General features: G+C 42.5%; 2 protein-coding genes across 3 annotated transcripts in view; both read right to left on the reverse strand.

Moving 5' to 3' along the window:
- Nucleotides 1-10: 10 nt before the first annotated feature.
- si:dkey-261l7.2 (uncharacterized protein LOC569751 homolog) lies at nt 11-9,765 on the reverse strand. The gene is made up of 7 exons (XM_058410054.1): nt 9,497-9,765; nt 9,178-9,310; nt 5,339-5,428; nt 5,119-5,213; nt 2,771-2,934; nt 2,134-2,250; nt 11-599 (listed from the first exon to the last, which is right to left on the reverse strand). Exons 2-7 carry the CDS (start codon nt 9,300-9,302, stop codon nt 504-506), a joined length of 687 nt encoding a protein of 228 aa, XP_058266037.1. The 5' UTR covers nt 9,303-9,310; nt 9,497-9,765; the 3' UTR covers nt 11-503.
- Nucleotides 9,766-15,101: 5,336 nt separating this feature from the next.
- Nucleotides 15,102-22,175, reverse strand: part of phip (pleckstrin homology domain interacting protein) — a 46,086-nt gene continuing 39,012 nt past the window's right edge. For both annotated transcript variants that reach the window (XM_058410052.1, XM_058410051.1), the window contains exons 31-39: nt 20,981-21,101; nt 20,666-20,791; nt 19,384-19,456; nt 19,197-19,256; nt 18,392-18,547; nt 17,845-17,997; nt 17,526-17,716; nt 16,331-16,719; nt 15,102-16,181 (exon numbers count right to left, since the gene is read on the reverse strand). In XM_058410052.1, the coding sequence (XP_058266035.1) occupies nt 15,517-16,181; nt 16,331-16,719; nt 17,526-17,716; nt 17,845-17,997; nt 18,392-18,547; nt 19,197-19,256; nt 19,384-19,456; nt 20,666-20,791; nt 20,981-21,101 (1,934 nt within the window). In that variant the 3' untranslated portion in view covers nt 15,102-15,516. The remainder of the gene's footprint in view (nt 16,182-16,330; nt 16,720-17,525; nt 17,717-17,844; nt 17,998-18,391; nt 18,548-19,196; nt 19,257-19,383; nt 19,457-20,665; nt 20,792-20,980; nt 21,102-22,175) is intronic.

A 22,175-nucleotide genomic window follows, 5' to 3' on the forward strand; every position in this document is an offset into this window, starting at 1 on the left:
CACAATTAGATCAGGTGTGTGGTTATTTATTCCAGTTTCACTTCTAGTTAACATTTTCTTCAGAACACTGTGTAAAAGCATGGTTAAAAAAAATCCATTGCACAATACTGAGGATTCTTTTAACCGTAATGACCTGAATTACATTCACAAAAACCCCAGTGTATGTCTAACGAACACAGTCAATTAATTAACAGAACAATAAAACATCTCACTCTGTGAGCCAGTCCTTCATCTGATTCATTCACATGGTTAGCCCTAATTTATTTTATTTATTTATTTATTGGTAATTATCCCTGAAAAACATTTCATTGCAGTCCTAAGCGCTGAAGCACGGCCTAAATCACGTCCGCACTCCATCAGGAGACTCTGAGGCACGACATCGAGGAGAGCTATTCTCAAAGTGACAAGTGCTTATTCACAGCAGATCGACTTCCACACCTTCGCAATACATCGACTTATCAGAGCGATCCGACGTGCCGGTGTGTCCCGTCTCTGTTTCTCTATCAGTCTTCTGGGTAGAGAGCTTTCAGCCAGTCGAGCATCACAAATTTTTTCCCATTAAAGTGGGAGAAATACTGCTCCAGGGTGGGGATTTCTGGCTGGAACACACACACGCGCACACACACACAGAGTGTTTGAATTATTTTAGAAATGCTGGAAATAAATGTTTTATTATGATTCTGTGTGTCCTGTGATTTGCATCTCAGTATCAGTGATATATTTAACCTTTAAATCTATTACATCTGACAAATCAGTTTGAAGCCATGACTCCCATTACTGAGAATAACAGTTTATATTAACCTCCTGAACTGGTCCTCCTGAATACTGAACTGGTCTACTGCTTTAAAATACTTTTTAATATAATACCATTTTAAGCAGTCTGAGAACATTTATAAAAGTAGAAAGACTAAGCCTCTTCGACTAACACTAATACATTCAGAAGCCATGCCTCTCTAACTGGTGCTTATAGGTACAGAGGCCATGCTTAATTAAATGTAACTGAGGTATACCAGTCACGCCTCCTTTGCTGTGACTGACAGGTACAGAGACCATGCCTAATTTAATGTAACTGAGGTATACAGGCCACGCCTCCTTTGCTGTGACTGACAGGTACAGAGACCATGCCTAATTTAATGTAACTGAGGTATACAGGCCACACCTCCTTTGCTGTGACTGACAGGTACAGAGACCATGCCTAATGTAATGCAAATGAGTTATGTAGGCCACACCTCCTTCACTGTGACTGACTGTTAAAGAGGCCTCACCCCCTTTAATGCAATTGAGGTATACCAGCCATGCCTCTGTGAGTGACGGGTTCAGAGGCCACACCCAATTTAATGCAACTAAGGTGTATAGGCCACGTCTCCTTCACTGTGACTGACAGGTACAGAGGCCATGCCTAATTTAATGCAACTGAGGTATACAGGCCATGCCTCCTTCACTGTGACTGACTGTTAAGGAGGCCACACCTCCTTTAAAGCAAATTAGGTGTACAGGACACACCTCCTTTGCAAAGACTGACATTTAGAGGCCACACCTCCTTGAATGCAACTGATGTGTATAGGCCACACCTCCTTCACTGTGACTGTTAAGGAGGCCTTAAGCTCACAAATGAGGTGTACATGACACACCTCCATAAATGCGAATGAAGTGTACAGGCCACACCTCCTTAAATGCGAATGAGGTGTACTGGCCACACCTCCTTAAATGCGAATGAAGTGTACAGGCCACACCTCCTTAAATGCGAATGAGGTGTACTGGCCACACCTCCTTAAATGCGAATGAGGTGTACTGGCCACACCTCCTTAAATGCGAATGAGGTGTACAGGCCACACCTCCTTTGCCATGACTGACATTTACAGAGGCCACAACTTCTTTAATGCAACCGATGTTTATAGGCCACGCCTCCTTTACTGTGACTCATGGGCATGAGCATGAAATATAAAAAAGAGCGAGTAAAAAAACAAATATAAATATAACCGCTGTGATTATGCTAACAAAGACGTTGGTTTTTGATCACTTCCCCATCGCTCCTGACAAATATCACAGGAATATCGGTGCACTGATAATTAGAATAAACCGATCTACTGTTACTTAAGCTCGATGGAGATGATGGAACAAGTTTCTTCGTACCATGTATCCTTCAAAGAGTTGGAGTACATTCTGGGGCAGGTATCCAATCATCAGAGAGGAAGGATCAGGTCCACTGAACAAAATTTTGTAGTGTGGGGTGTTCTCCATTCTCTTCACCTATACACACACACACACACATAAGTATATGTACAAATAAAGTGGAAAAGGGGTAAATACAGCTCTGGAAAAAAAATTGACCACTGGCCAATCTCCAGATTTGAACCCTATTGAAAACCTCTGGAATGTCATCAAGAGGAAGATGGATGGTCATCAAGCAAAGCTGAGCTGTTTGATTTTTTGTAAAAAAAAACATTTTGTTTGTTTACAAATTATTTACATATTGTTTTATTCGAGTTATTAAAGCTCTGCAAATACTGCATGATCTTGGGTTATGTTGACGTGTTGCCATTTCCTTTAAATATACACTCTAAATAACAATAGTTATATTTTGAATTTAGGAGAAATATTGTCAGCAGTTCACAAAAAAAATGAAACAAAACTGTTCATCTCACCAATACATGAACCTGGAAGAAAAAAACATAAGAAACTGATTATTTTGCAGTGGTCTCTTATTTTTTTCCAGAGCTGTATATCAATTAATGTAGCTGTAAAAGTGTGTGTGTGTGTGTCTCGAGACCTCCGACTCGGTGTACTTCTTCCTCTTTAACCACTCTGGAGGAGCACGTAGTCCTTCATCCCAGCCCACTATCACCCCCACCATGTGATTCTGGGTCTCCATGACGACCTCTCCAACACGGTGTAGCACATACCCTGGCCGGGGGCTGCGTGGCACCTCTGAAGCTACACAAGCACACACACTAAAGTTTAACTACGTGCTAAACCAAATGCTGTGACACTCACTTGGAAAAGCAGCTAATTTTCTATTCATGAGCTTGAAGTGGAGAAAACTGAGTAGTCACTAAAATGGGGGATAATTTTAAGAGTGTTCAGTAAGATTAATACCCAGATGATGTATTACAACCAGTGGGGAAAAAGTAGGCACTTTTAACAGTATGGCGATTTGCCCCTCATGAAAAATCCAATCTTAACACCTTAAATCTACTTATAAGACAGTCTCAGCTCTTCTGATTTACAGCTGAACATACCTTAGTGTGGAGAAGAAACGACTGGCTCATGTGAAAACAGGTCTCGACAGGTGATCAGTGACAAGTGAGCTGAAGTGTGGTCATAAATCATTCATATTTATGTGCTTAATATGAAAGCATGTTATATCTATAATCTTCCCTGTTAGAATGGTATAAATGTTGTTGTTAGGCTGAGACATTAGTCAAGATCACCAAAATTTTAATTCATGCTCTTGACCTGTTTCTGAAAAACAGAAAGAAAGAGAGAGAGAGAGAGAGAGAGAGAGAGAGAGAGAGAGAGAGAGAGAGAGGAAACTCGGGTGCTATTTGTAGCACAGCCCCTCCTCAGGGAGTCTCATGCAAAACTTATGTTTAGTTTGTTGGCTGTAGAACTAATTGTTAGGCAAACTGCATTGTTTGAACAGTGACAGAAGGGAAGACATGGACATTATTTCTCAGTAATACATGCCACATGCCCGTGAGCTCCATTAGATAAAACTACTGACCTTATCCATATTTAGCAATGTTTCACCTCGGATCATATACAGATTAAATGATAGACGCCTTAATAATTTTCCGCGTCAGATACAACAACGGATTAGTATTAAATAAAGATTGTTATGTACTGGAGCTATGCAGCTCCTGCAGCCTGTAGTAAAGCAAGTTAAGAGAATTTATTGCTAGCAGATCAGCTGTCCTTGTCATGTTTTGTTCATATTTCTGATATGCTATCATTTTTTACTGAGTCAACTCCAGTAACTGATTACGAGTATTTTGGCCACACATATTTGCACACCTATTTTTGCACTACACCTGCACTTTATTCATAAGAGTCTACCACTGATTTGCATTCATATATGCACCGATCAGGCATAACATTATGACCACCTGCCTGATATTGTGCTGTTCCCCCTTTTGCTGCTAAAACAGTCCTGACCCATCATGCACTGTGTATTCTGACACCTTTCTATCAGAACTTCTTCAGCAATTTGAGCAACAGTAGCTCGTCTGTTGGATCGGATCACACGGGCCAGCCTTCACTCATCAACGAGCCTTGGCCGCCCATGACCCTGTCGCCGGTTCACCGCTGTTCCTTCCTTGGACCACTTTTGATAGATACTGACCACTGCAGACCGGGAACACCCCACAAGAGCTGCAGTTTTGGAGATGCTCTGATCCAGTGGTCTAGACATCACAATTCGTCAAACTCGCTCAAATCCTTACACTTGTCCATTTTTCCTGCTTCTAACACATCAACTTTGAGGACAAAATGTTGACTTGCTGCCTAATATATCCCACCCACTAACAGGTGCCATGATGAGGAGATCATCAGTCTTATTCACTTCACCTCTCAGTGCTCATAATGTTATGCCTGATCAGTGTACATTTTTATTCCTACTCCCTTTTATTCTTCTTGTACTTTTCATGACACCGACAGTCCAATGACATTTCCCTGCATGTTGTGCCGTTTATGGTTGTGTATGTCACAAAACTTGCTTAATTGTGGTTTATGTACTTCCTAATTTTTTCTCACCCGCAGGCCAGTTCTCCCTGATCACATGAGCAGCCACATTTTTTCACACTTTTCATACCACAGGGCCGCGTAACACACCGCCTATATAACTCTAGCCATCCTCTTCCTCATTCCTGAGCCCCTGGCTATAAATGTAGTTCTGATTTCAGTTAAATACTGAATTCGAGTCTATAAGCAGTCAGCACAAATCGAGTCTGTAAGCTTCCCTGACTTTTCTGCAACTCCAGTGTAAAAACAGCAAAAACAGTGGACACTGAAACACTGGACATGCTTGGACTACATTTGCGATAAAGGATAAAATTCCATCAATTTGTCCAAACTAGTAGGAACGTTTTAAAGTAACAGAAACAGAAAAATGGCTCTTACCTGCAAAGTAGCCGAAATTATTACCGTGCATCAGTATCTCCAGCGCCATCATCTCTCCATGCATCTCCTCCAGATCATCCTCCACTCCCAGCAGTCTGTGTGAATGAGTGTGTGTGTGTGAGAGAGAGTGAGAGAAAGAGAGAGAGAGAGAGAGTGCACTGATCTAATTTTTTTGTAATTGAGTTTTTAGAAGGTGAAAGGTTTTTCATGTAAGGCTTACGGAAATTTGGGCATCCAGGAAGTGATCCAGTCGACCCAAACCGTCATGTTTAGATACGACATCCTCATGCTTTTCCATGTTTCAAGGATTCTGAATAAAGAGAAGCGTAAATAGAGTATAGAAACACTTCCAGACTGACAGAACAACAACAAAACATGTATTGGGTTCTCAAGATCACTTTTTTCGAGACTACATGGAAGACGGCTCATGATCTTTCTTAAATGAGAAAAATAAAGAAAGAAATCTATACTGGTACTTTTTTTTTTTTGAAACAGTGGTATTTCAACTTTTTATTAGGAATTAAAATACCCAGAGCTCTTCCGGAATGCAGCTGTGCCCCTATTTTCAGTCTCTCCAGATTAATGATGCATTAAGTGCAACTTCAAACCCAGTAAAAATGTAACAAGCCACAGGAACAGCTGAGACCAACATGAAATATCTATTAACTGAAAATGTGTATGATCAAGCTGGACATGTGCTGCACTGGAAATTAATATCTGGTAAATTTCATGTTTGTTCCAGCTGAGACACAACTGGAGAGAGAGAGAGAGAGAGAGAGAGAGAGAGACGGATGGACAGACAGACAGAGACCAACAGAGAGAGACAGAGAGAGAGAGACAGAGACAGACAGATGGACAGACAGACAGAGACCAACAGAGGGAGAGAGACAGAGAGACAGAGACAGAGAGAGAGAGAGAGAGAGACAGAGAGAGACAGAGAGAGAGAGAGAGAGACAGAGAGAGACAGAGAGAGACAGAGAGAGAGAGAGAGAGAGAGAGAGAGAGACAGAGAGAGACAGAGAGAGACAGAGACAGACGGATGGACAGACAGACAGAGACCAACAGAGGGAGAGAGACAGAGAGAGAGAGAGAGAGAGAGAGAGAGAGAGAGAGAGAGAGAGAGAGAGAGAGAGAATGTGAGATAGTGAGACAGACACAGAGAGAGAGAGAGAGAGAGAGAGAGAGAGAATGTGAGATAGTGAGACAGACACAGAGAGAGAGAGAGAGAGAGAGAGAGAGAGAATGTGAGATAGTGAGACAGACACACAGAGAGAGAGAGAGAGAGAGAGAGAGAGAGAGAATGTGAGATAGTGAGACAGACACAGAGAGAGAGAGAGAGAGAGAGAGAGAGAGAGAGAGAGAGAATGTGAGATAGTGAGACAGACACAGAGAGAGAGAGAGAGAGAGAGAGAGAATGTGAGATAGTGAGACAGGCACACACAGAGAGAGAGAGAATGTGAGATAGTGAGACAGACACACACACACACAGAGAGAGAGAGAGAGAGAGAGAGAGAGAGAGAGAGAGAATGTGAGATAGTGAGACAGACACACACACACAGAGAGAGAGAGAGAGAGAGAGAGAGAGAGAGCCTGTGAGACAGACACACACAGAGAGAGAGAGAGAGAGAGAGAGAGAGAGAGAGAGAGAGAGAGAGAATGTGAGATAGTGAGACAGACACAGAGAGAGAGAGAGAGAGAGAGAGAGAGCCTGTGAGATAGTGAGACAGACACACACACACAGAGAGAGAGAGAGAGAGAGAGAGAGAGAGAGAGAGAGAGAGAGAGAATGTGAGATAGTGAGACAGACACACACACAGAGAGAGAGAGAGAGAGAGAGAGAGAATGTGAGATAGTGAGACAGACACACACACACAGAGAGAGAGAGAGAGAGAGAGAGAGAGAGCCTGTGAGACAGACACACAGAGAGAGAGAGAGAGAGAGAGAGAGAATGTGAGATAGTGAGACAGACACAGAGAGAGAGAGAGAGAGAGAGAGAGAGAGAGAATGTGAGATAGTGAGACAGACACACACACAGAGAGAGAGAGAGAGAGAGAGAGAGAGAGAGAGAATGTGAGATAGTGAGACAGACACACACACACAGAGAGAGAGAGAGAGAGAGAGAGAGAGAGAGAGAGAATGTGAGATAGTGAGACAGACACACACACACAGAGAGAGAGAGAGAGAGAGAGAGAGCCTGTGAGACAGACACACACAGAGAGAGAGAGAGAGAGAGAGAGAGAGAGAGAATGTGAGATAGTGAGACAGACACACACACACAGAGAGAGAGAGAGAGAGAGAGAGAGAGAGAGAGAGAGAGAGAGAGAATGTGAGATAGTGAGACAGACACACACACACAGAGAGAGAGAGAGAGAGAGAGAGAGAGAGAGAGAATGTGAGATAGTGAGACAGACACACACAGAGAGAGAGAGAGAGAGAGAGAGAGAGAGAGAGAGAGTGTGAGATAGTGAGACAGACACACACACAGAGAGAGAGAGAGAGAGAGAGAGAGAATGTGAGATAGTGAGACAGACACACACACACAGAGAGAGAGAGAGAGAGAGAATGTGAGATAGTGAGACAGACACACACACAGAGAGAGAGAGAGAGAGAGAGAGAGAGAGAGAGAGCCTGTGAGACAGACACACACAGAGAGAGAGAGAGAGAGAGAGAGAGAGAGAGAGAGAGAGAGAATGTGAGATAGTGAGACAGACACAGAGAGAGAGAGAGAGAGAGAGAGAGAGAGAGAGAGAATGTGAGATAGTGAGACAGACACACAGAGAGAGAGAGAGAGAGAGAGAGAGAGAGAGAGACCCGTCTTTCCCAAATCTCAGACTATCCATAGTTTTGTCGTCCCTCATCTCCCATCACACCATCAGCAGTTACTCGATGTGATGGATTGCTTGTTTTCAGTCTTGGGATTTGGAAAAGAGCAAAACTGTGAAGCACCTGGAGATCCCTGAGGACTTGTTTAGAGAAAGGCTCCAAAATGGGATTTCTCTCAACTCCCTATATAGCTTATTTGTTGTAGTGTGTGTGTGTGTGTGTGTGTGTGTGTGTGTGTGTGTGTGTTATATAAGTCCCTGAATGGTTGTGGGACAAATAGAAAATTTGTCATAACTGCAAGAAAATAAAAAAATAAAACAAATAAAACAAATATCTCCCAAATAGTTTGGTGACACCATGCCTTTTCCACTGGAATTGCTCAAGACGTACAAATGCAGTTCACACTGACCAGGCATAACATTATGACCACATGCCTAATATTGTGTTGGTCACCATTTCACTGCCAAAACAGTCCTGACCCGTCCTGCACTGTGTATTCTGACACCTTTCTATCAGAACCAGCATTAACTTCTTCAGCAGTTTGAGCAACAGTAGCTCGTCTGTTGGATCGGATCACACGGGCCAGCCTTCTGATCGCTCCCCATGTGCATCAATGAGCCTTGGCCGTCCATGACCCTGTCTCCGGTTCACCACTGTTCCTTCCTTGGACCACTGTTGATAGATACTGACCACTGAACACCCCACAAGAGCTGCAGTTTTGGAGATGCTCTGATCCAGTGGTCTAGCCATCACAATATGGCCCTTCGTCAAACTCGCTCAAATCCTTACGCTTGTCCATTTTTCCTGCTTCTAACATCAACTTTGAGGACAAAATGTTCACTTGCGGCCTAATATATCCCACCCACTAACAGGTGCCATGATGAGGAGATCATCAGTCTTATTCACTTCACCTGTCAGTGGTCATAATGTTATGCGTATTCGATCCTAAGCTCAGGCGGCTTCACCTGTTCTCCTCATGTCTATATGGGATTCCTCCGGCTTCTCAGGTTTTAATCCCAAGTCTCAGAAACATGCTAGTTGGTGGATTGGCTATGCTAAATTGCCCCATGATGTGTGAATCAGTATGTCAGTGTGCGTGTGCGCATATAACGGGGAGGTTGTATTTCTGCCTCACATCCGAGCCATAGTGTACTTTACCAGGATGAAAGAAATGAGGTGTTATTATATACAATTAGATATGATCATATGAATCTGTGTGTGTGTGTGTGTGTGTACCCCTGAGTTGCCAGTATGCGTTGTGCGGCGGTCCCGCTGGTCCACTCCATTATAAGATACTGGGCGGGCAGGGCGCACAGGAGCAGCGCGAGCTGCAGCAGTATCGGCCCCGTCACCTGCGGCATCACGTGACCTGTCGTTTTTCAACGCAAACAAAACGCGTGTCAAACGCAGCTGTTCACAAACGAGCTAAAAAATGATCTGTAGATTGAGCGCGAGGTTTGCTATTAAAACTACAAACAAACTAATAAACGGAACTCGTGTTTTAACAACAGGAAGTTTACAGATTCTAACACATTTTTTTTGTTGTTGCACTCACCTGCAGTGACGGCGCGAGCGCGCGGACCGTGTAGTGGAGTTAAGTTTATAACTAGAGGCAAAGCACGCGCGACTCGCACCAGAAAAAGTTCACGTACGCTTCGGCCGACGGCAGCGCGCGCTCTAAAGCAACTCGTTTATTATTTGCATAAGGCGAAGTTTCGGTTTTGGCACCTGCCGTCGGAGCGCACAGACACACGTGCACGCGCGGCCAATGGCCGTGGCCCACGAGGGGAGAAGGAAGGTATACGCGTACGACTCGCGCTCCGCCACGTCAGGAGCGGACTGTAAGCACGCGGATATGTTTATGTGCTTATTGTGATGGCGGGCGCGTGCAGGCAGAGGGCGCTGTTTAGCCACGAGACGCCCACAAAACCCTGTGACTGGCATGTTGCAAACGGAACCGGTTCCAAAAACAACAGAAACTATATGCACTCGACACAAAACACACACCGAGACGCCATTTTACCCAGTAAACTCTTCATTCTGTTTAATCAGGTCTGATTCGGGGCGCTGGTTTAATTCCCAGCATAGACAACTGAGTGATCCCTACCCTAAGTGTAGCCTTCATCTGTGAAGTGCACGTGTGTGACATGGGAACAGGATCAAAATTCTAAAGACAATTCTTTGTAGTAGAGTAGAAAGCAGAACCGGTGCTCACTCACTAACCTTCAGGGCTCAACCCCAAAGATGCAATAGATTATCTAAGCACATGGGTAATCAGGGAAATCCTTCTGTTTCCTGTGGAGTCCCACAAGGTTCAAGTTTAGGCCCATTCGTTTTCTTCATGTGCTAGCTGAAATATAATCAGGAAACACAACACAGTACGACAAATGTACATTTCTATTCTACATTTAAATTCCCAGTAGACTAATGCACAGTGTGTAAGTGTGTGTATGTGAGTGAGAGAGAGAGAGAGACGGAGATCGACACACAGAGAGAGAGAGAGAGAGAGACAGAGAGAGAGAAAGGGAAAGAGAGAGAGAGACGGAGACCGACACACACACACAGAGAGAGAGAGAAAGGGAGAGAGAGAGACGGAGACCGACACAGAGAGAGAGAGAGAAAGGGAAAGAGGGAGAGAGAGACGGAGACCGTCACACACACAGAGAGAGAGAGAAAGGGAAAGAGAGAGAGAGAGACGGAGACCGACACACACACAGAGAGAGAGAGAAAGGGAAAGAGAGAGAGAGACGGAGACCGACACACACACACAGAGAGAGAGAGAGAGAAAGGGGGAGAGAGAGAGACAGAGAGAGAGAAAGGGAAAGAGAGAGAGAGACAGAGAGAGAGAGAGAGACGGAGACCGACACACACACACAGAGAGAGAGAGAGAGAGAAAGGGGGAGAGAGAGAGACAGAGAGAGAGAAAGGGAAAGAGAGAGAGAGACAGAGAGAGAGAGAGAGACCGAGACCGACACACAGAGAGACAGAGAGAGAGAAAGGGAAAAAGAGAGAGAGAGAGAGACGGAGACCGACACAGAGAGAGAGAGAGAAAGGGAAAGAGAGAGAGAGAGAGAGAGAGAGAGAGAGGGAAAGAGAGAGAGAGAGATGTCTTTATGGCTATCGTAAAACATTTTGCAACAAGGCTGAGATTATATGATATATATATATATATATATGATAATTGGTAATGAAGCTCAGAGTAAACTGAAAAATCCTGAAAGAAAAAAGAATCCTTGGGTGTACTTAAAAATTCTAATGTTTTATTTTTTGGGGGGAAAATGTTCCCCAGATTCCATTCTATTATTCAAGAAACATTGATGAAATTAGTTTCAAGTAGTTTCTTTTACACATTTGGGACGTGTCTCCGTAAAAAGAGCAGGTGGATAGAGCCGGGTGTGGAAACATGAGTTTATTTCATTAAAATATCAGTATGAACTAATGACAGCACGACTCCCTACAGGTACATAGTTATTGAATCAGGTCTTCTTTTTTTTGCAGTTAATCTGATTTCTTCATATAAAAGTATACAAACGAATCATTATACAAAGCGCCCCCACCCCCACCCCCCAGCCGGGGCATTCTGCACCCCCACCCCCCAAAGTGTCTGGGACAGCGGACTTGAGTGCATGTCTGGCCCGCTTCATCACTAGCTCACTCATTCACAAAGAGCATCACATCACATGTCCGGTGGGTGACCGAGGGGAGGGGTCTGATACGATAAGCTTTCCTTTCAAAACCAGTGGATATAAAATTATCTTAATGACATGTATACATACAGACGGTAACAAAGATTACAAACACCCTACACACACACTCACACACACTCACACACACTCACACAGGCCCAGGTGCATGGGCTTTGGTTCACTGAACCAGGCTTAAAGCTATGATCTAAATCCTGCCACAGCAGGAGCCAAACAGCTGAAAGAAAGGATTAAAAAACAAACAGTTTTAGAGTAAATAAAATGGATGGCACAAGTACAAAGTATTTCAAGCCTCATGGAGACTTTAAATAAATTGATCACGGCTAGGCATGTGCTGATATTTCATTTCGAATTTCCATATCAGCGTCTTACCTTTTCTTATCTCTTGCGATAGTAAATGTAAGCTTTAAAGAATAATCCAGGAATTTTGATCCTAGTCAATTAAACACACGTATTTAATGTAATAGTGGGGAAAGCTCGAGTGTTTAAACATGTACATACTGATACTAAAACATTTAGATGTACAAAACTGTTTTGTATAAAAAAATTATATACTGTTTATAGTGAGAAAAAAACAAATAAATTAAGCTTATTTTTTTAATTAATCGTTAATTTTATCCTTCTTATTTAATCTTTTTTAAATGAACCGATAAAATGGTAATCGTGTTAAAAACACAGATGAACACTACCTCATTTTATAAAGGGAAGCATCATAGGGTGTGAATAATCATCACCCTTAAAGGTGTTTTATTCCTCTTATGCCACTGCATTTTAGATTAAAAAATCAATTAATAATGTGTTTTTTAACCTTTCATAGTTAAATGATGCCGTTACAAGATGACCCGTGGTTGTTAAAGGTTGTTGCTTTACTGGTAAATAAAAATTATATATATTTTTTTATTTAATAATAATAATTAAATAATTAATCAAAATCGATACCATAATTTGGATGTTTGCAATAATTTCAAACAGCTCAGTTTTGATTAAAACTTATATTATATACAGTGATAATGTAAAAGAAAAACTGGATGTATTTAGAAAAATATTTAGAAAAGCTACAAAAGTCAGATTGTATTATTCATTTATTAATGTTTATGTAAATACTCTAAGAGTGCGAAAAGAAGCACAAAGGCAGTGATGTTTAATTTGCTAAAATAAAAATAATTAATAAAACCCAAATTTCGTTCTGGGATCTTTTAGTTTTGCTTTTACTTTTGTTTATTTTAAGATTTTATTTTGGGTTTCCGACCAAAACAGCATAAAAAAAACAAAAATAAATAAATAAATAAAAACAAAAAAAAAACAGGAGGGCAGCAACTAAACTGATTAATTATAAACGGATAAAATGCATAATAATTAATAAATTAAATTAATAATGAAATTTAAAAACAATTATAGATTGCAAACTGCTGTTCTATATCAGAATAAAACATTTTCAGAAATGGTGTTATTTAAAAAATTATCCATTTTCTATCTCTGTCTCTATTCTTATCAGCACATGCCTATGCTTTGTGTCTTTAATAAAAAAACAAACCAAAACAAAGAAATCTCCGAAACAGGTCAAAGCACAGACCCAGAAGGACCATTGCTGTTTCTCTCGCCTGTGTGTTATCTGCCTGAATGAGCAGATGTGACGAGGATCCCGCAGTGCTCCTGACTGACTGTGTGCTTACAGAATAAATCCTACACTCTGTCATAATGTGCAGGATTCACATCGGTGACGCTCCTCTACTCTAAAGTACAATATGAAACCCCAAAGTGCAGTGCAGAACCGGGGAAATGACAAAGAATAGAGCTCTCAAAATGTGCCTCAGTGTGTGTGTGTGTGTGCTGCAAGTGAGTCTTTTAGGTGCCACAGTGGAAAAATTGGGGTATAATGGTGTGACTGTGAAATAATGTCACTACAAATACATGTCTACAGACTGTGTGAGCAAGAGGTCACCTCTGTTACAACACACACACACACACACGCACACTGCTGAAATTATTCACTACAACTTTTTTGGATGAATAATGTCACCTGATGTTGGAAAATGGTCATATACCATGGTCTTCCATCAGCAGCATCCTCTTTATGATGCAATGTTAATCGGTTGCATACCTGGACGCTTGCATACCTGGACGGTCGTATACCCGGACTCATGTGGCATGCCCACATTCCAAGCAGAGCACATCATCGACAGCCTCTCATTCTCTCGATGATGATGACGACTGTAGAGTTTCACGGGGACAAATCATAGGTTCAGATCTATGGAAAACATATGAAAAGACTGGGAACAGCACACCTTTCAGCTCTTGTAGTTCCCCCCCCTCAATGGAGCGGAGCTACAACTATTCAGACCTTATCTAGCAGGACTGGTGCTGGTTTCTTTTGGGCAAGAGGCGGCTTAAGTAAATAATGAAAACATTGGACTTGTCATTTTTCACAGATACATACTGGATTTGCTCTCTTATCTTTGAGTGAATCTCAAACGGCATTCTGTATCACACACTGTGCAGGATATAGGCTCTACAACAACATAATGCTGTAATAAATGTAATAATAGAAAGTAAATAAATCAATCAAGTGGGTAAATAAAGCATATTCTGCTATGGGTGAATACTAAATAAATCGTCGTATGAAGCCATAGTGTAACAACTACCGCTAATTAATTTTCACTCTGTCAGCTGGAGTATTATTATTATTATTAATATTTAAATGCACTGAATTAAATGCATGAATGTACCGATTTTCTAAAAAACCTTTCCACCCAGTAGCTAGTTCCCCCCATCACATGACAGAGAGCAATGCCGAATGGTGAAGATAAGCACATGCTTGCCTTCTCAAATGCAATGTCACATGGCAGCTGATGAAGACACTAACAGCCTTCTTCTTTAGCCATGAGACGGGGAAGGAAAGGGAGAGAGTATTGCTTTTCTTCCCACCAAAAATAGGGTCAGTTATAGTCACCTGGACACCTGTTACCAGTGCACTGCTTACTATTTACTGTTGCAGCACACAGGAGCCCAAAATAGCTATTTTTAGAGGAATTTCAGTCCAAACACACACACACACACACACACACACGGTCAGAGGGAGACTGAATGCTCACCAGCCTGTACCTTCCCTTCACAACAGACCAATCTCTACAATTATGGATAAATCAGCAATAGAAAAGCATTCAACACACACACACACACACACACACAATACCACACAGTGTGGAGTACAAAGAAATATCAATGTATTTAAATGATCAAAAGGCACAAGGTATTGCTAATCATATAAAACATGCTAAAACCAGTCATAATTTCTTTCTTTTGACTTAGAGAGACATTTAAAGACAATAAGAACAGTTTAAAAGGTCCATCATTGCATAACCACCAAATATACTATTCCGAAACTCTGCACACACACACACACACACACTCATACACACTCACACACACACACACTTACACTTTGAAAACACTCTGTGTTTAAAAGTGATTTCTGAAGGATGCTTTGATTTGTTGCTATTAGCAACTACTACTGTGTAAAAACATGTTCATGTGCGCGTGTTATGCAGGAAAAACAAACAAAAAAAAGTTCGTCAGACTGAAGGATCATGAGTCGCTGGATTTCAAACAGTGCACCTGGAAATGAAAATAGTGATAATATTAACTGCATGTGTGAAAAAATGATAAGTTTAACTCCCTGTGTGAGTTATATATTGTTTGTTTTTTTGTTGGGAGGTGGTGGTGCAGGAGGGACTCTAAGGCCAGAAGCCCTTCAGTACAGAGTCAGGATCAGATTCACATAAATTCAGTCTGATAGCAGCAGGAATGGTGTCACCCCAGTGCACTGTGGGGTAGATATAAGATAGCACAAAGAACCATGGCGTTGGCACAGTTACCAGCCAATCAGGTTGGCTTTGGCTTTCTCTGTAAGTTTGCGAACTCTGCCTTTGCTCGATGTGCCGAAAGTGATAGAGGCGTCCTCGAACAGAAGCTGTCTCTGCTCTTCTTCAGAGTCTTCCTCGTTGTAGAACGCTGTCCTACGGCCCTGGTTCCGCGTTTTCATAGGCCCCTTACCGTTCCCATCCCCTCCAGACTCCGCCGCTTCTGGTACCTCCTTTGGGACAGGAGATGTGTTCTGTTCGTTGCCGCGGCGGCCGCTCCTTCTGACAGTTTTGGGAGTTGGAGGGGCTTGCTCTTCTGTCCTCACTAACCGTGGTCTTCCACGACGCTTTGGTTGCTGATGAAGCCCCGCCCCTGAGTCCGCTAGGCTAGTATCCTGTGCAGCAGATGAAGCCCCGGCCTCGTCACCCGTGGACTGGTCGGGTTCCTCCTCAACGGTGGAGTTCCGACGCAGAGCCTCCAGCTCTTTTTTACTTTTCCTGCCCCGCTTCCCCGGAGGCCGGACCAAAGGGGGTGGCTCAACAACCTCCGCTGTCCTTATCTGAGACTCCAGTCTGGGTCTGCCCCTTCCCCTTTTCACTACACCCAATGACGCTTGACTGCTATGGCCATTCAAATGAATGTTGTTGGGAGGAAGAGGGGGATGATCCACTGGACCTGGCAGAAGTGGAGAAATGAAGGAGTGACAACGTCATTGATTATAACGTAGAGTCACGTCAGTTATCATCTATCATCATACAACCTATAAGCTGTACCACATCCTATCATCTTCATATGTACAACTGAACGTATGATAAATCACAAACCTGGAGTGTGCTTGACAGGAGTTCGAAGTTTCCGCCTCGACTCCCTGCCTCCACTGTCCGTGTTATTGGAACTCTCTGTTTCCTTCGAGATGCTGGGTGAAGCGTGAGAGTTCTGAGCTCTCGCAGTCCTTGATGTGGACTCAGGTCCTTTGCTTTGCGTGGGGACAGGGGGCGGAGATGTCTGTGTTGGAGGTGGGTCTGTGGAATGAGTGCCGAAACGAGTGGAGCTACGAGTGCGTCCAGAGGTGACGGTGTGTTCTGCTTTGCCGTTGATATGCGGAAGTGTCTGTCGTAAGGACGCAGGGCGGGAATGGCTAGCTGGTGTGGGTGGAACTGCTGCATCAGAGCGGGGAGGGGCCCGAGAGGAGACACGCCTCTTTCTCTCAGGGCTGATGGGAAAGGAAATGGAGGTGAGCACTGGCATGAAATATTAACATTTTATCTATCTAATCAGAGCTAAAGTTTTTTACTTCTGCAGACAGTAGGACCAAGTTGATATTATTTATCAGCTTACTTGCTTTCAAGTTAATGAGGTTTGTTTTAAACCCCTTCACTTCAAGGGACGAAAAACAGGATAATAACTATAAAAACTCAACAATTAATATTATCAGCCTGATAACTGTCGGCTGGGATTACCACCATGTTAACCCCCCAAAAAATATCACGGACCCTCTGGCTATGCTTTAAAGAACCCACGTTGAGAACCAGTGTTTAAAAGAAAGTGCAATGGACATAATTATTCAACGGAGTGCTCATAACATCACATCAAATGGAACAGAAAAAAAAAATCCTGTGGCTACTCATATCTCCCTTCAGTTTACTGTTCTGCATGCTAAGTGAACATGCTCAGCACTTGAAGGCTCCCGTCAGTATTAATCTCTTCTGTGTCATCTAATAGTGACAAAGTTAGCCAGGTTCATCAGACCTACAAGAAATACACACCAAACTCATGTTATTTTACTTTTAGCTGCATCTAGACCTTTCCCCCATCTGGATCCAGAAGTGTGAGACTTGAGACTGAATATATTTATATTTCAAGATTCTACTTTTCACTCAAGTTGTCGTCAGAAGCAATCTCGCTAGTGCTCTCAGACCGTTGGATCCCAGTGAACGTAAACAAGAACAGGATGTTCAATTTAATAATGAACCAGCAGACCAATCACTGAGGACACAATGTTCCTGTGAATCAGTGCACCTGGAGGCAGAGCTGGAAGGGGAAGAGCTTCTTCTCCTCCTCTTCATGCTTTGTCTGGTGGGTCGCTCTCTGTGCAGACGTTGTCGGGTCTGCCGCTCTGTCTGGCGGCTCTGAGCTGCTTTGAAATCATCTACGATGGAGCTGACGTGTTCTTCAAACAGGGCAGACAGGCGAAGACTCATACTGTAGATCTACAAGACACACACACGTGCACACACAATCTATATTGCATTATTTCTCATAAGGTAAAATCTGTCATAAGGACTGCTTTGTTTTTGATACTATGTTGTACACATTGTATATGTATTAGTATAAATACCCTGGACTTCTTGCTGGGTGTGTAGGCTTTGGAATTGCTGAATATGAGTCGCACATCTTTGCACAAGTCCATCGGAGACTCGTATTCTCCTGCTAGGAGAGTTTTCTGGACTGTTCCAAAGTCCATAGGGGTGTCCACAATTTCCAGGTAATCCTAACAGAGAAAAGGGTTGGCATCTAGTTCATAAAGTTTTAATAGTAAGCAATAATAACAATATTTTTGGTAAACAATTATTTCAATCCAGGATTAATTACACCATTCAAATGGAACTGGATTCTATTAAATAATTAATCTCCTTTTTGAACTAGCAACATGACTGGCAGGTAAGCGGGAGACGCCTTCATATCGTCATTGGTTGTACTTGAGACTGCCATTTCAGGTGCAAATTGTAGGACGCTGTACTGCGTCAGCTATATGTGGTTGAAATGACAATAAAAGCTTGACTTGAGGTTTCAGATAACCGGATGGCTAAAGCTGAACTGTAGCATCTACTACCATAGTGTGTTACTTTGGCTTTTATACAGATTTGTGTGTATATGTTTGTTACCGGGTATTCTTCAAGATCCACTGGTTGGCGGAAAGGCTCGGAGTCCTCACACTGGAATATGAGGTCCAGTAGCTCTCTACAGCGCCCCCTCCAGGCATGGGGGTCTACAGATGCAGGTTTATTCCTCAGATTTCTCAGGATGGGCTTCTGCTTGCCCTGAACACAATACAACACAATCTCAGACTCGTACAATCCGGGATACTGGATAAATCATATAGTGGTGATTTAAATATATATGTAAATAATTGTGTCAGTTGCATCGAGGTAGGGTGATAAAACAGGGTTCAAATGAAAATTTGTATTGCTCTCAGTATCAGAATGTATTTTATTTCTAATACTTTCCATAATACCTAAGTTTAAGTGTGCTGTACACAGTATTTCCTGACTGAATCACGACCTGAGTCAGTGCACTGGAATCGTATGCTGATCGAAATGTCATTAAAATTCATTAATAAAATATATCTGCACAAACTGGCCTACAGTTTTTCTTTCTGCAGAGCTCCAGAGCAGAGTGAGTAGCACTGACGCAAAGCAGTCTGAAGGACTCGGTTGAGAACGAAGGATAACTTGTCGCTAAGCAACTATTGTTTGCTTGTCCGCTTCCAAATGTAAGGCTTTCTCACGCGGCCACGTTTTTTAACTTTTTGCAAAAGCTCACAGTGTTCAGCGAGGGGACCGGGGAGCTCTAAAAGGATTGCTCGGTTTGTTGGCGACTACGGGTCAGGAAGTGTCAGCAGTGATTGACAAAATGCCACCACTGAAATAAAAATAACAGAAAACACAGAAGCAACATCCTCACTCTTACCTTATTATTGCGTTTCGATGTACCTGGAGTTTCAGGCTCTTCATCCTCTTCCTCTTCATCCTACATTTCAACCGAAAGCAATAAATCCCTTGCAAAACTCAACCCATATGAGACACCTGCTTATTAATCCAATAATCCCCTGCTGTGACATGAACATGTGTATGTGTTAAAGATATTGAATACTTACATCACTCGAGTCAGAGAAAGCTGTCTTTTTCATATTATTGTACAGTGGAATAATGTCAGTGAAACTTTGGTCCCTAAAAAAAACAAAGAATATAAAAATCATTTGAATCACTTCCTGTAGATTGGCACCTTATCGACAGCGTGTCTTCAATAAAAATACCACAGCATTAAAAACAACATTAAACACCAAGTCAGTACAGCAAATTGTGCAGATGCTAATTAAATAGTACAATTGTTCAATAATTAAGAAAACAAGTTTTATGTTAAATAAAAATACCATTTAACTCATTTTTAACTGTTTTCTTTATCAATAACACAAAGAACAAAAGGACTGTTCTGCATACAAGCATACAATATTTACCAGAATACATGTATCATAAATTTGTCTCCCAATACAGTATGTTTAGCATCGTAAAATAACTGTGGTATAAGAGGAATAAAGCATTCTGGGATACTCCTAGCTCTGTACATATTGATGATTATGCTAAATCATTTTGGAGGAATATATGTAGATTTCTAATTCGCATATTCATGTAGCCTGGATTTCTCAAAAAGGTATAAACACACACACACACACACACAAACAGGTGAGAGGTTCTACAAGAGATTTTAATCCAGTAGGAAATGGTAGATGTCACAGCAAACCTGGCCAGCAATAGCAAGCCTTGCTTTGTTCATACACCGATCAGGCATAACATTATGACCACCCGCCTGATATTGTGTTGGCTCCCCTTTGTGCTGCCACAACAGCCTTGACCCGTCATGCACGGTGTATCCTGAGACCTTTCTATCAGAACCAGCATTAACTTCTTCAGCAGTTTGAGCAACAGTAGCTCGTCTGTTGGATCGGATCACACGGGCCAGCCTTCAGTACCCACATGCATCAGTGAGCCTTGGCCGCCCATGACCCTGTCGCCGGTTCACCACTGTTCCTTCCTTGGACCACTTTTGATAGATACTGACCACTGCAGACCGGGAACACCCCACAAGAGCTGCAGATTTGGAGATGCTCTGATCCAGTGGTCTAGCCATCACAATTTGGCCCTTCGTCAAACTCGCTCAAATCCTTACGCTTGTCCATTTTTCCTGCTTCTAACATCAACTTTGAGGACAAAATGTTCACTTGCTGCCTAATATATCCCACCCACTAACAGGTGCCATGATGAGGAGATCATCAGTCTTATTCACCTCATCTGTCACTGTTCATAATGTTATGCTTGATCAGTGTATAACTGAGTTTCATTGCTTAAGGAGATTGTAGTCTGACGTGAGACATAACTTACTTAATAAACTGCAGCAGGAGGTCGGATACAAATTTGGCCGCTTTGACGATGAAAGCTCCAGGTTCGTTAAAAGTCTGTGCGTTGTGCTCAATGTAGCGAACCTCCCACATGAGAGAGGACATTCGCCTGCCAACAGAGGGCAAATTAGTACATACACAACGGTTTATCACATATACAAACATCTAGCACAATGTCTATACTGTAATACATTATGTGGTGTAACTCAGAAGATGTACACACCATGATGTGGGTAAGTGTGTATCTGGCCCAAGTGTGTGTGAGCAAGTAGGTGTGTGTGTGTGTGTGTGTGCTGACCTGTAGAAGCGATTTTCCAGTCTGGTCCGGATTGTACTCAGGTCTGTGACATAAGCCACCACTGTGCAGTATGTGGGATACGCCTGCAGATCCACAGGCACTGCAAATGGAGCTGCTACATCTGAGGCGCAAAGAGACAAGGGAAATAACAAAGAGACAAATCAGAAATAACAGAGACACGGTCAGTATGTGCACTCAATACTCCTGGCACTCAGTCATGTGAGAAGAGAACCTGTCATACTTAAGGATAAAGTCTGACTCCTGTTTAAACTCTACATGTTTCCCTTAGTTTATTAAAGTCATGTCTGCAAATAAATACAGTCAGGTCCATAAGTATTGGAACAGTGACACGGTAGTCATAATGTTGCATCTGGACACCGCCACAATGAATTTCATTTTTCATTTCATTGTCTGTATCCGATCTATCCTCAGGGAGCCTGTGCATCAATCAGGTGTCATCGGGCATCAAGGCAGGATACACCCTGGATGGAGTGCCAACCCATCACAGGGCACACACACACACACTCATTCACTCACGCAATCACACACTACGGGCAATTTAGACTCCAATCAGCCTAGAAGCATGTCTTTGGACTGTGGGAGGAAACCGGAGCACCCGGAGGAAACCCACCAAGCATGGGGAGAACGTGCAAACTCCACACACACAGTGTGTGACGCTGGAGGTGTGAGGCGAACATGCTAACCACTAAGACACTGTGCCGCCCTTGAAATGAAGCAATCAAAATGTGACTGAAGGGAAGACTTTCAGCTTTAATTTAATTTAAACCTGCTGCTTTTTTGTGGGTATTCCTGCCTTCAGTTTTGTCTTCAGTAAGAGAAAAGCATGCTCAGCAGGTTTGAGGTCAGGTGAATGACTTGGTCATTTAAGCAGTGGTGTACAGAGGCAAAATGACTAAATCCGTGTCACTGGCCGGATACATATAGACCCAAATGAACGTAGGTCTCTTCAGTCATAAAACACCAGTTATGAAGTAACTCTAAGGCGGCTTTATTTCAATAAACCTATAACGTTTTTCCCCTAAACACTTATAGTGATATTCTCACATAATCAGATAATGAACATTACATAAAACTACAATAATGATAATGTGGCATAAGTGAATATAAAGCAAAACTTTATACTGACTGTAACATTCATTATAACAGCATATTTAATTAACTTGCAGGATTGCCT

Source organism: Hemibagrus wyckioides, linkage group LG15 (genome assembly GCF_019097595.1).
Source record: "Hemibagrus wyckioides isolate EC202008001 linkage group LG15, SWU_Hwy_1.0, whole genome shotgun sequence".
NCBI lineage: Eukaryota > Metazoa > Chordata > Actinopteri > Siluriformes > Bagridae > Hemibagrus > Hemibagrus wyckioides.